The sequence below is a fragment of the Rhipicephalus microplus genome, chromosome X (genome assembly GCF_043290135.1).
Source record: "Rhipicephalus microplus isolate Deutch F79 chromosome X, USDA_Rmic, whole genome shotgun sequence".
Classification (NCBI taxonomy): Eukaryota; Metazoa; Arthropoda; class Arachnida; order Ixodida; family Ixodidae; genus Rhipicephalus; species Rhipicephalus microplus.
Genome location: NC_134710.1, coordinates 217628894 through 217641933, shown reverse-complemented (window position 1 = coordinate 217641933; position 13040 = coordinate 217628894). Strand labels below are relative to the sequence as shown.

The 13040-nt window shown below is 43.8% G+C and overlaps 1 protein-coding gene across 5 annotated transcripts in view; it reads left to right on the top strand.

The window, feature by feature from the left end:
• LOC119187486 (protein CBFA2T1) overlaps positions 1 to 13040 on the top strand; it is a 173297-nt gene that overhangs the window by 147942 nt on the left and 12315 nt on the right. For all 5 annotated transcript variants that reach the window (XM_075878654.1, XM_075878653.1, XM_075878657.1 and 2 more), the window contains 6 exons: positions 1915 to 2027; positions 3025 to 3114; positions 5888 to 6072; positions 6534 to 6793; positions 9466 to 9530; positions 12139 to 12358. In XM_075878654.1, coding sequence (XP_075734769.1) covers positions 1915 to 2027; positions 3025 to 3114; positions 5888 to 6072; positions 6534 to 6793; positions 9466 to 9530; positions 12139 to 12358 — 933 coding nt within the window. The remainder of the gene's footprint in view (positions 1 to 1914; positions 2028 to 3024; positions 3115 to 5887; positions 6073 to 6533; positions 6794 to 9465; positions 9531 to 12138; positions 12359 to 13040) is intronic.

Sequence of the window (13040 nt, the reverse complement as noted above, 5' to 3'; positions counted from 1 at the left end):
GCCCTCAACTGAAACTCCTTAAGCTACTTTGTGTTCCGCGTCACTATGGATTAAGAGTAAATGAGCTGGCAGTTTCCTTAGCGTGACCATCACTTGATAGTCCAATAATTTCGGTACTTCCAGAAGTAGAATACATAGTCACGATCAGATATAGGAAATTTGCCGTTTGTACAGACAAGAGAGAAACAATAACAAAATGGGCAGAATATCACCGTCTCAAAATTCCACTGAATCTTCAGTAGAGTCAGTCCAGAAAGTTTGAAGTAATCACTACTAGACTTAGATGACGTGTCCCCCCTCTAAATATATATTTATATTTGGTGGTATGGAGCCCTCATCAATATTGTTTAAAGAAACAAATTGGAGAACAAAAATCAGAGGCACACGGGCGATTTACATGCTCCCGGTATAGAAAGACAGAGTCAGTTACAGAAATTCCTTATTCTTCTGGCCTGCATTTGACAGAAACGCACAGACAGAAAATTTGTCTGAAAGTACTATGTCAAAAACTAAATGGCCAACTAAATATTAGCAAAGAAGTATGTTTACTGTCGCCAGGTAAACAGAGTGCAAGAAGCAACCACAACACGGCCATTCAAGTTGTACAGTACTCATACCGATAGGTTCAATTACTCCTTTCTTCCTAATGCAATCGAAATATGGAATGATTTGCCAGTGTGTGTTGTTGAATAGAACGATTTTTCAAATTTTGAACAGACTTTGGATGACTATCTGTGCAAGTGTGCCGCTTGATCTTGATCTAACCTGTATTTGTGTATTCGTTAATGATGTCCTTTTTTACTTTATTATTTTATCATGTTACCCTCTCTTTAAGGAGTCTGGCAAAAGAATTGACAGAGTATCGGTATAAATGAATAAATAAATACATAAATAAATAAATAAATAAATAAATAAATAAATATACATGGCGTTGATCTGACGATATTACCCCATCTTTCATTCTTTGAAACATTGGAACTACTAAATACTACTTTTTTATCACGTCGCTGATATTTATTACTTTAAAAAAATGTCTAGCTTTTCCGTTTTTGAATGTAGGTATCCATTTTAACGGCGGAAACTGTGCTAAACTTTGGTCCCTCTGTTTTGGGACTTTGCCACAAGGACGTATTCATTGGAGTTTGCGATTTTATACAAGCCATTACACGCATTTCACCGTGAATCTCTACTCTAATGAATGCTGTTGAAGTAACATTAATAGGTGTTTTCACCAGTATGTTCCAAATTATTGGGTGAAGTAGACGCAGCTCTCTGGTCTGCTTAAATTCTCAGTTTCATTGTTTGCTGCTATTTTTGTTTTCTTTCTTTCTCTCACTTTGTAATATTGTACGTATTTTATTTTATGTTTATAGATATAATAATAATAAGCAGTAGGATAGTTTTCATCCACCAATTACACCACAGTTTCGTGGCCAATCCCCCAGGGTCAGGGATGTTCCGTACTACGCCGAAAAATTCCCATTCAGAAACATGAAAATTCCCTCTTTAGGGGATTTTTTCCTCGCTAACCCTGACGAAATTTCCAGCATAGTTTCCTGCACAACATTACTCATTTTTAGCCCTATCCACGCACACACATACTAAAATTACACGTGTCTGACATACTGGCGGCTTTTGAAGTTATGACTATCCCCTCCACTATCGCACAAGAAAAGCATGACTTTACTAGTTATGTACGGTCGTCATAGGAGTATTTGACTATTCCTGAAATTCCCTGCATTATCACAAAGATTCTCTTGGGCTCAAAATGACAGGTGAAAATTCTCGAAAAATAAACGATTTCCTTCGTGGAACACCACCGCACAGGATATATGTGTCATGTTGTAGAAAAAACAAGCAAACAGAGAATGGATGCTAATTATTCTCTCCGCTATCTTTTTTCTCTAATTTCAGGAGCACGGCAGCTGAGCAAAGTGAAAAGGTTTCTGACCACTCTGCAACAGTTTGCGAGCGACGTTTCACCAGACGTCGGAGAGCGGGTTCACGGCCTCATTCTGGGACTTGTGGTGAGCACGAATTGAGCCTTACAGCGCGCATCCCATCGCTTTGTCCCACTGAGAACACATGCGCGAACTATGCTTTGGCCGCGAGAATTTCTAACCAGCTACCCCACGAGTTATCTACCCTGCCAAATTGCTTATTTTCATAAAATAAATGTTCCTCACAAAAACTTACGCTTTCATAGAGTTCATACGTGAGCGGAACGTACTTGAACAGTGAAATCATTCATTTTTCTGCCTTTCATTTCTGTGTTTTGTTAACCGATACGGACGACACCAACTTCCCATTATTCAACGATGACCAGTTTGATATTGTCGCCCCGTAATACGCACCGCAGTTAACCCTTAATGTAAAACTGCCAGTGGAAGTTCCTTTTTCGCACGCTTCAGCTCCTATAGATTATTAAGGCTAAAGACAGCTTTTGTATCAGAAACTTGTTTGTTATCCACAATATTTCTAATTTAGCGAAGCGAAAATCTCAACTCTTCACCACACAATTCGTGATAAAGCATACGTTTGCAGAATCACAGATCGATGGACCGAATTGGTTTGAGTTCATAGTAAAATAAAACTCATTGAGTGATTTGTGTGGTTCAACGTCCCAAAGCCGACATATGATTATGAGAGATGCCGTAGTGGAAGACTCCGAAACTTTCCACCACCTGGATTCTTCAATGTGCACTCAAATCTGAGCACACGGGCCTACAGCATTTTTGCCACTATCGAAAATGCAGTCACCGCAGTCGGGATTCGATCCCGAGAGTACCGAGAGCAGCCGAGTACCTTAAGCACTATACCACCGTGGCGGAGCAAACTCAAAAATATAACTCACAACTGGGCTGTACTCACAACTGAGTTATCAGTACAGCACTTCATCTCGTCATTTGTATTTTGTCTAGCCCGGCTCCTTTTTACCAAATATAGTTTTTTTGCTTTATTGTGTAACTATAGCCCAGACAACTAGCAGAATGTGCTTACTTGAACAACCTCACTTTCCTACAGAGCTCCACGATATCCATCGAAGATTTTCATCACAGCATTCAAGACATCACGAATTACCCGTTGCGTCCCTTCGTGGTTCCATTCCTCAAGGTAATGCTGGTTCTTCTTCTTTAATTTTTTCGAGATTTAGCTAGCCTCTCTTTTACATTTTTCTAAAAATAACGTGACTGTGATGTCGCCCTTTTTCATAGTTTTTATTTTAGTTCAAATTCAGGTAACCTATATTCTGTGTTACCGTCGTTTGCAGTTGAATGAACAGTGCACTGAAAATATTTGACCACGAGCAGTACTCCATTAAACGTAGATCAAATTTTGAGATACTTTACTTGCTTTTACGTCTAGTATGTGGTCAGAGAAGGTTAATATACTTCATACAGCACCATGCATGCCGTTGCTTACTGGCAGTGTATATTTAGGTAACGGGAGTCTCCTTTGTAATATTTGCGCATAATGATAAGTTCTTAACTCACCATTATGAATGACACCTTTACTAAATGTGTGTGTGACTCTACGTATTATATTCGTGTACATGGGATGAGTTCATACCAGGCGTTTCAATAAATGTGTCAAAAATGTTTTTAAATCTGAAAAAAGGCAATATTTGCTCTATGACTTCGCAAGTACTTCATATGTATTCCACTGGCATTTTAAGATGGATAAGACATGGCTGGGACCGTAATTAGAAAGTTAAATTATTAACTATTTACTTTGTGTAGCTAGGTGGTTAGGTCAATAGAATATTTCAAGTCCTTCATGCGAGGAATAACTAAAAAGCTTTGAGATTCCGCAAAAGTGGCCTTCATTAATAATTGCAAAGTAATGAAATTTGCTCAAGTTCAGCGGCGAAACTGTCGAGGAAACGAGGAAGAACGCAACAGCTATATTCTTCTGAGATGTCGAGAATTAGTGAACATCGTTATATCGACCATAAAGCGACTTCGTTGTGTGGGTGTCGGGACTGCGCTCGCAATTATAGCACGCATGACGCACATACGATTACGCACGCGGAAGAACTACGCCCCTGTAATCGTTTTCTTTAACATCGACGTCCTTCTGGTCGTCTTCTGGTCGCGCTCATCGTCGCTTTGGCTTCGCATTGAATTTGGTGGAATTTCATTACGCCGCAGTAATTACTACGAGGTGCTTATCCTCTTATGTCGAACCTGTGACGGTTTCATCGCGTGAAAAACTTCAATCACCCTATCTGACATGACCGCCTAACAACAGTAATTAAAAAGTTAATTATTTTAAGTTGCTCAATTGCCGTTACAAACGGTGTCTTTACCGTATTAGTATGCCTGCAGGTATACACTAAGTGTAAAGTCATCGAACAGATATCGCATTGCCCCATTTTTTGTAGATTTTGGACATTTCTTTAGACACCCGTTATACCATATTCGCCACACAACACCTGGAGTAGCAAGCCAAGGAGCAAATTAGGCTAACGTTTTCAGGGATTATCCAGCCGTTAGCAATGACGCTTGGTACCACCGGCCGATTTAGTTCAGCTCAAAGGTCGACAAGTACAGCTGATGAAATTAGATGCGGCAACGATAAAAAAGCTAAAATTAATCAAACACACCTCTTTGGCTCTTATCACTCAAGCACGGGGCGTTCACGTACGTATATACAAAGAAGCACATTTGCAGTCATAAGCGTAAGCCTAGCCATGGATAATTCCTAACACTATAGCCCGTATAATGTCAGTGATCTCGTGATGCCCTTGAGTTTTTTGTTTTCTTTACGCAGGCTGCTGAGGTGAAAAAATTGTTTTGGGAGAACATGGGGTCATGTTTGCTTTGGTCGGTGGAACATGACGATAATAAGGCACTCAGTATTCCATTTCTATTTCCTACACTTTCATTGCTTCGTAAAGTTATACTAAAAATTGCTTACGTGAATTTGGCTGCGCTCTGCAACTGCGTTTAAAAAAAGCAAGGTTGCAAAATGCATATTTCTTAGTTTTTACTTCTCACTACTGAACACACGCCCAGCCAAAAGACAAGCGTTGCCACTTCGCGAGAGCAAAACGGACGAAGTGTGGGATGCCGTCTGGGCGAGGTCTTCAACCTCCTTGAAACACATCTGTATATGGCCAACTTTGCGCTTGCACGCGGTCAGTTTGCTATTTGAAGCCCGTTACGTTGAGTGTCCTTTCCATAGCTCTATGCAGCTTGGACTTGGAAAACAATAGAGAAATAAATTTTATGTGTGCCTTTAGGCAAACACACTTCGTTCACATTTTCAATGTAAGTGACAACATTTGCTACCGTTTGTTGTGGTATAAGTACCACTAAAAAGGTGCACGCAACGTCTTCCGTGATGCCCGAAACGGCCGTGTTTCCCGAACAGCAACGAAGCAAGAGCTGTCGCACGCGTTTTGGCCACGAGTATATTAATTGTGTAAGAGTTGAACGCCACATTGATGAAATGTTTGTGGCAACATTTGCTGCTTGTGTGATTCAGGAATGAATTCACAGAAGCATTAGAACTCTCGAAGAGGCATTCAATACTGTTACACTTTATATTTAGCTAAAGACAATCATTTCTCACCTAGTTTGCTTTTCCTAATGAAGAAATAACCTTCTGCTGCACAGAGATGTAAATGTGTAAATGTATCTTAGCAAATATTGACGTGACAGCGGCTTTCTTTGTACACGGTAACCGGAAGAGAAAACGCGTGACATCAGGAAGAAATGTTGCGTTGAAGGAACGTTCAGACAGTGCAGCTAAGTGGCCAACCGTGTACATATATCTAGCAAGGAAACAATCTTGCGTAATATGACGGCTGACTATGTGGCTACGTGGGTTGCTATCAGTGGCGAATGACTTCAGCTGACCTGGTGTCGTCTGGTGCTCGCAGTCGCACCTGCCATTGCTGCAGACCGAACTGGTGCACTACGCGCGAGCCGCCAAGCAGAGCCCCGCTCAGTACTTGCGGCAGCACGAGCAGTTGGTGCTGGACCAGCCGGGCGGGGAGCCGTTCGAGATCTTTCAGCCGGACGCCAAGGAAGGCGCCCCCCTCAAGCGGAGGACGCCCCCGGACGGGTGAGCTGCAGTGAATTCGGCTTAGCTGCACAAGTTTAATCGCATGCAGCGATGCCAGACTTAGGTACTGATAATACGGAAAGGGCTCTTTGTCTAATTCTCCTTATCACCGTTTTTTACTTTCAGGCTTACTTTTTTACTTGTGACGCACGTTCCGTTCGTGGGAAGCTTGTCTAAGAAAAGTATTAATGCCCGAACTGAACGTTTATTATGGGCACTCTCCTCACGCAACGAAGACACATTGACGCTTCTTTATAGACGCAGGTCACATTAATATACTTCGCTTCGTTGAATGCTGCCGTAGACCTTGATTACGTTCTATATCCTGCACTGTGTACAACTGGTGTTTCACTATTCATCGTACCCATCTTGAGTAGCACGCCAGCTGTGTACGATGGTTAGCAGGCCATCGTCTCAACGACTAGCTGGATCCAAACGTAACGCTAATTTGCACATTGCAGTCGGCCGAAGGAGAACGGCCACGCGGCGTCAGCCGTCGGTGCTGCGGTGGTGTTGGAAGAAGGCGGCCCGCCGGTGGCCAAGCGCCACCAGCCCCTCTCGGCGAGTCCCGGAACGGCGAGGCTCAGCCCCGGAGTCGGCGCGCACGCCGCCCATCCACCTCCCGCGGCCTTTCGTTTTGAGGAAGCATCGACGCCGCTATTCCGGGACCGCTACGATCGCTACGATCGCCTTGACAGGGACTTCTACAGGCCTTGCTATGGTACGCACAGCCTTCGTCTTGAGAGCTAGGACAACTAAGTGGCTGTAGTTGTTTTCGTAGTAAGACAATACCTGTGACAATACCTGTGAACTCTACTCTCATGCCAGTTAAACGCGGTGCAGCAACAGTGCTAAAGGTGCCTCTGCTGGCTCATGGTGCGCACTCCACTTGGCTAAATGACCGTTAGCCTCGTTATCGTGATGCAGCGAAACTGAGCCCTTGCACAAGCCTCGTATTAGAGTGTACTAGAACGGGATAGTACATCCTACTCGTGTTGTGCTTACAAGGTATTACATGAACCCGTTAGTATGGCAATGGGCGTCGTTATCTCGTAAAAATACATTAGCTGCGCATGCTACAAAACGCGGGGTTACGAAAAGGGCAGCATGGACGATTCAGATTGGCGGATGCAGATGAAAAAAATGGTCAGTTACTGTTCGTCGGCGATCTCTGCGTACCTATGGGTGACGTTGTAGTCGGAACGCCCGCATTCTGTGATGAACTGCCGGCATATATGCGACTATTTTTGTTAACTTGAACAGGGGGTCAAGTAACATATTCATTGTGATTAATATATTAATCGCATAGTGGTTCAAAACGCCTGTAGCCGTACATTAACATTAATTAGCTTGTGGGGGATGTGAAAGACGAAATGAAAGAAATGGGAAAGTGGTGAGCTTATGCATAACAAAGACTCAAGTTTTTTATCATTTTTACAAACTGCCGCTCTAGCGTCACCGGTGCGAAGTCGGCAGTGAGAATGACAGCAGGTTACTTCGTTCCGTACGCAAGTAGAGCTGTGAAGAGATCAGGGACGTGTGCGGGAAAACGAAACGGCGATTTTAATATACTTGTATGCGGCACAAGGAATGAAACACTTCAAACAAACTACAAACATAAATATAAAAACAACAAACGATCTTACAAGTAAAAAAAACTGTTCAATAATTAAACAGCAGCTAAACATGCGAAAGTTCAGAAGTATCAACAGGTGATGGCATACGTGCGATTACCGGCAGTGTTGAGTCCACGATGATCGGATGCGAGAAGGTTTGAAGAGTTCTGGCACGACTGCGATGCCGGCGGCGTTGCAACGCTGATGTTTCCGGGAGCTGCGGCTGGACGGTGAAGCCAGGCAGGTTGATTTAACCTGCGTTGGAAGTTGCGATGTCTACGAGGCAGATGTTGATTACACGTCTCAACTGGACGAACGGCTAAGTTCAGGTGGCCACCCGATACAAAGCCACAGTAAAAAGTTCTAAATAAGTTACGCGATGATCCCTTATACCTCATGTTCTACAAGCAACTATTAGCCGGGCGATATCGTGCGTCTAAATCCCCTTTCTGCCGCGCATTCTCTTCTTGGGGGAAAGGATGGCTATTTAAATGGGTCCAGTCATGTACAAAGGGCCAATCCTCAGCGGTGTCCCTCCGAGACGAACATATCACCAGGTTTTGGCGGCTCAAACTGAAGTTCTTTGGATGTCCAAGTGGTCTCACGGTCACAGGGAGAAACGCGGCGCCTGTTAACTCGGCGTGACGCCGGGTAAAAAAAAAATGCAGTCTGTGACAAATTATATATAGGGAGAAATAAAGGCACGAAGATAAGAAGGTTTACTTTAAGAGCGCACAGCAGTGATTGGTTCTCACAAATTAACAAGGAAACCTGCTACCAGGCATGCACTGTCGATGCTGAAAGGAAGACATATGAGGTAAACGCACCGTACGTTGTTTTAAATGGATACAAGCATTGTCATTGCGGCCAAATACTAAATCCACAAAAATGCGTCTACAGCCTCCCTAAAAGTGCGTCATTTTAATTGTATGAATGGGCATACTTGTATTGAAGTTACTTGGCCTTTGCACTCATTCACGAATTCGTGTCCTTCTGTAACAAATGCCCCGCAACACAATACAACAAAGTACTCACATCCGCCTTTCTCTCGTCATTGATATTTCAATAAGTGCTTTTTTTTTCTTCCTTATATATTAGAAAACGCGAATATTCAAAACCTTCGAATAATAACTTCTCGAATTGAATACGAATCGAAGATAAGAGACTATTCTATTAGTATTCGAAGTATGAAGTACATCACTGCACTCCCTAGGTAAAAGCTCTACTAATATTTCGTCAAGCTAGAGAGTTACCTCGCAAAGAAAAAAAAATGTCTCCTGTAACGATGCTGTCCGTATATCACAACGTCAAATGAATAGGAATACTGGCCTAGCATAAAAGACTCTGCGAGAAGAATACATTGTAGCAGATCGCCGAATGATCAGCCCCGTTTTAACATTTCGTCACTTTGCGCACTGTCTATGCTGAGCAAGTCTGCATAAATTATACATTTACGCTCTCCACTGACATGAAATAATGAACGCCTAGGTTATTTACGTGCAAAAAATTAATAAATTCAACGCTTATTAGGCACGCCGTAGTGTTCGACTCTGGATTAACTCTAACCACGGGATTCTTTAACATGTGCCTAAATTTAAATACGTGGATGTTTCTTTGCATTTTCGCCCTCATTGAAAAGCGGTCGTCGGAGCCGAGACTTGAAGGCGTGTCCTCGATTGGAACAGTGCAACAGTTTAGCCGTTAAGTTACCCTGATGGGCGTTGCCATCATATCGTAATGCGTCCTCTTTTTTTTCAATTCTTTTTCTCCTCGCTAGGAATGCTGCATAGGGATTACCCCGAGGATCGGGACATGGAGGACGAATGGAAGAACATCAACACTGTGAGTACTTTGTTCTACAACCTATTCAACTTTCAGAAGCTTCAGAGGGCGCTGTCGACTCTCCAAGTCTCGGTAAAAGGCATGTCTGTAGCTGCAAAAAAAACATATTTTATACTTTCTTGATTTCGTTTATTTCTATATTATTATTGGTTGATAACTTCTGCTCTGCCAGCGCACTGTGTATATAGAAGTTGTTGCTCTTAGCCGTGTACTCTATAATTATTATTTCGTGACACGGAACTAAAGTTAGCAGTGTACAAGATTATTATTGTATATTTATCTTTTGCGCGTCAATATGTGATGGCGTGTGATCGAGTGTCTTCTTCGTGCTTTCTCATCTTTCAACATCCCCTTGGCAAGTGTAAAATAGCACACATCATTTTCCCTCCTGGTCCACCTGCCTCAATGTAGAAACAGCGTGACATCGTGCAACTTTGATGATCGACCATGGTCGTATAGGTCTTAACATTCCTTCGCCGCACCAAAAATGTCACCTACAGCTGTACCATACACCACATATCATACCAAGGTATGATTGTATGAAACTTAGTCGCAGGCGATGTCACAAATCGTTTTTGCTTCTTCTACTTTAGTTCAGTGCCAACACACACGCGCAAAAAACAAAAACATGATGTTGTAAACTCATGTCAGGCGACCAGAAGAGTAATCCCTATGACTCGCTCTGTGGATGTCGTTCAGACCGGTTGTGCCCCCGCTTATCTCCGACGACAGCGCAGCTCTGACCAACTGAGCTCGCCCTACGCCATCTCCTGCCGGCGACAAGAGCTCTCGCTGAGTGGTGCCTCGTCCTCGGAATCGTGCGATCATGTCCATCTTTCCTATCTCCTCTTTACTTCCATCGTTTTCTGTCGTTCGCTGTCCCTGTGCCTCGCTCTCTCTCCTTTCTCTCTGTCTCTTTACCTTTTAATCCTATCCTTCCTCCTTTACCCCCACCTCTCGTGAGCTACTGTTGAGGTGTGCTCCCCCTGAGAGAGAGTTACGGGGCTTACTTTTCCCTTCTTTTCATTTAGGAATCACCCCCCCCCCCCCTATGACTGCCCACAATTCTCGTCACTCTTGTATATTTACAGTCATCGGGCTCGTGTTACACTGATAGAAGGGAGGCCCCTCACCAGTCAGGTCATTTTAAAATGACAAGCGCAATGCTTATATTGTGACCTCACGATCGTGTCTGTCAAGAGTTACCGTGACACGTGCCGCGAAAAAAGCTCCAACTGAGCGTCGTCTTCTCTTCTCCTTGTGCACGCCGTGCTCCAAGATGTGGCGATGACGTACGACTCTGATCTGATCGTGACGTGCCGTGCACAAAAGAGCCTCGCTGTCGTCCTTTTCCGACTCACGTATTGGCGGGTCAAGGGGATACTGAGGCACCCTAGCACCGCATAAACTGCTCAGAAGGGATAAAGGCAACACCGCAAAACTGAAGTTTTCTATGTGGTATAATGAGGTGTCCTTTAAGCAAGCACCTTGGGCCACCTAGTAGTGCAGTATCCACACAATAGTGAATATCTATTCGCGAAACATTTTGCCTAATTATGAGTGGCATGGGGCGTAGAATGTGCACTGATTGCTATTTTTTGCGCAAAACATGTGATGTGCTTTCTGATGCTTCCTTGTCGGTCAGCGTACAGTGAATATATGAGCCCGTTTAATAGTACTCGCATTCAGTGCGCTGAGAGATTTTGAAAATCTATCTATAAACGATGCCCGCCGACATACCAACCGATCCAGCAACTGGCAGTAGCAGCATGTACAGCCTCCAGCATTTTTAATAATATCGCGCGAGTGTCGACGGCACGCCGTATCAGCGCCTTTCAACGGCGACTATCTACGAGACCGGCAACAGAACGCGCAGGCGCACAAAGCAGCGCAAGCGTCGTCTGCCACGCTGTTTCTTTCAGGACGATGCGCGCCCCACCACAATGACTGTATTAGTCTCTTTAAAAGGAAAAAAAAAAAGATAATAAGAACGATGTGAACAAAACCACGTGCACAACTTAAAACTGTGATCTACTGACTCATGTAGATCTTTCCTGTGATTGCAGTCAAAGAACTGCTCAAAGTTGATGCCCAGGAAAACTTAAACAAAAAAAGTAATACAATGTGGTCAACAGCAAAAAAAAAAAACATTATTTTACCGCATGGTATTTGTCAGCTTATTTCACCTAAAGAAGGTGCCAGTATAGGCAGCAATGCATGCCGTTGAATGCAAACGTGGAAATTTAAAAGAAGCTATACGTTCGTGATGTTTCTATCAACGACTGTGTGCACTCCGGGCACCTTTAACAAAGAAAGGGAGTGTTTCGTCCTGAGAGGAACAGCCTGGCAGGCAACGGTTGCGCTAGCGCTGTTTCGTGCGCCTGCGCGTACTGCTGTTTGTCTCGCAGATTATCGCCGTTGTAAGGCGCTTTTACTGGTTGCGGTCGAGGCTCGCGCGATATTATAAAAAATGCTGAAGGCTGTGCAAACTAGTACAAACCAGTACAATCTCTAGCTAACAAGCTAACGATGTATCTTTATTAGCCATGGGTGGGAAAACACCACTCGCAGCAACTGCTGCGTTCACGCGCTGCTTTGCGTTCCGCAGATGCTGAACTGCATACTGGGCATGGTTGAAAAGACCAAGCGTGCCATCGCCATTCTGCAACATCGCAGTCAAGCAGAGCGGCCCGATTTCTCGGCATCCGTGTGGACGGGCAGTCGACGCCACCTCGACGTCGACTACGATCTCAAGAAACGGGACCTCATGGCGCACTACAAATCAGCCGCTGAGATAGACAGGGTCTCCGAGGTCCGGCGTCGCGCAGGTGAGCTTTCATTGTCTCTCAGTTCTGTTTTCGTATCAGCCTGTCGCGTGCAGTAAATGGTGGAAAATCATATATTTAGGTGTTGGTCCCTAACTTGACCGTAGCCGTGGCCAGAACATCGCGTTGTTAACATCTGACACAAACTGAGTGAAATATTACTGCTCGTTCAAGAAAGCGGGAAATTCTTAAAATAAATAAGACTCGCCACGGTGTTCTAGCGGCTAAGCCACTCGGCTGCTGACTCGCAGGTCAAGGGATCGAATCCCGGTCGCGGCAGCCGCATTTTCGATGGAAGCGAAAATACTTGATGTCCCTGTGTTTAAAGATAGGTTCACGTTAAAGAACCCTGGGTGGTTGAAATTTCCCAAACTTTCCACTATGGCGTCTCTCACAATCATATGGTTGTTTTGGGATGTTAAACCCCAACAATTATTATTATTATCTTCAATTAAGGCATGCTCTCTCTATTTATTCAAGCGATCAGTGGGGTGATGTGTCCTTCTGGTTCATCGCCCCTGCAGAGGGATGAAGAAAAAAAAAACGAATGCTTCTTGTGCATTTACGAGAAAATAAGAATCGAATCTTGTTCACAAAGGGCAGATATATTCATGCCAAATATTCACACGCGTACCTCCTGAAGCAAGGAAAGTTAGTGAGCTTGGTACACTTCCATGTTGAAAAA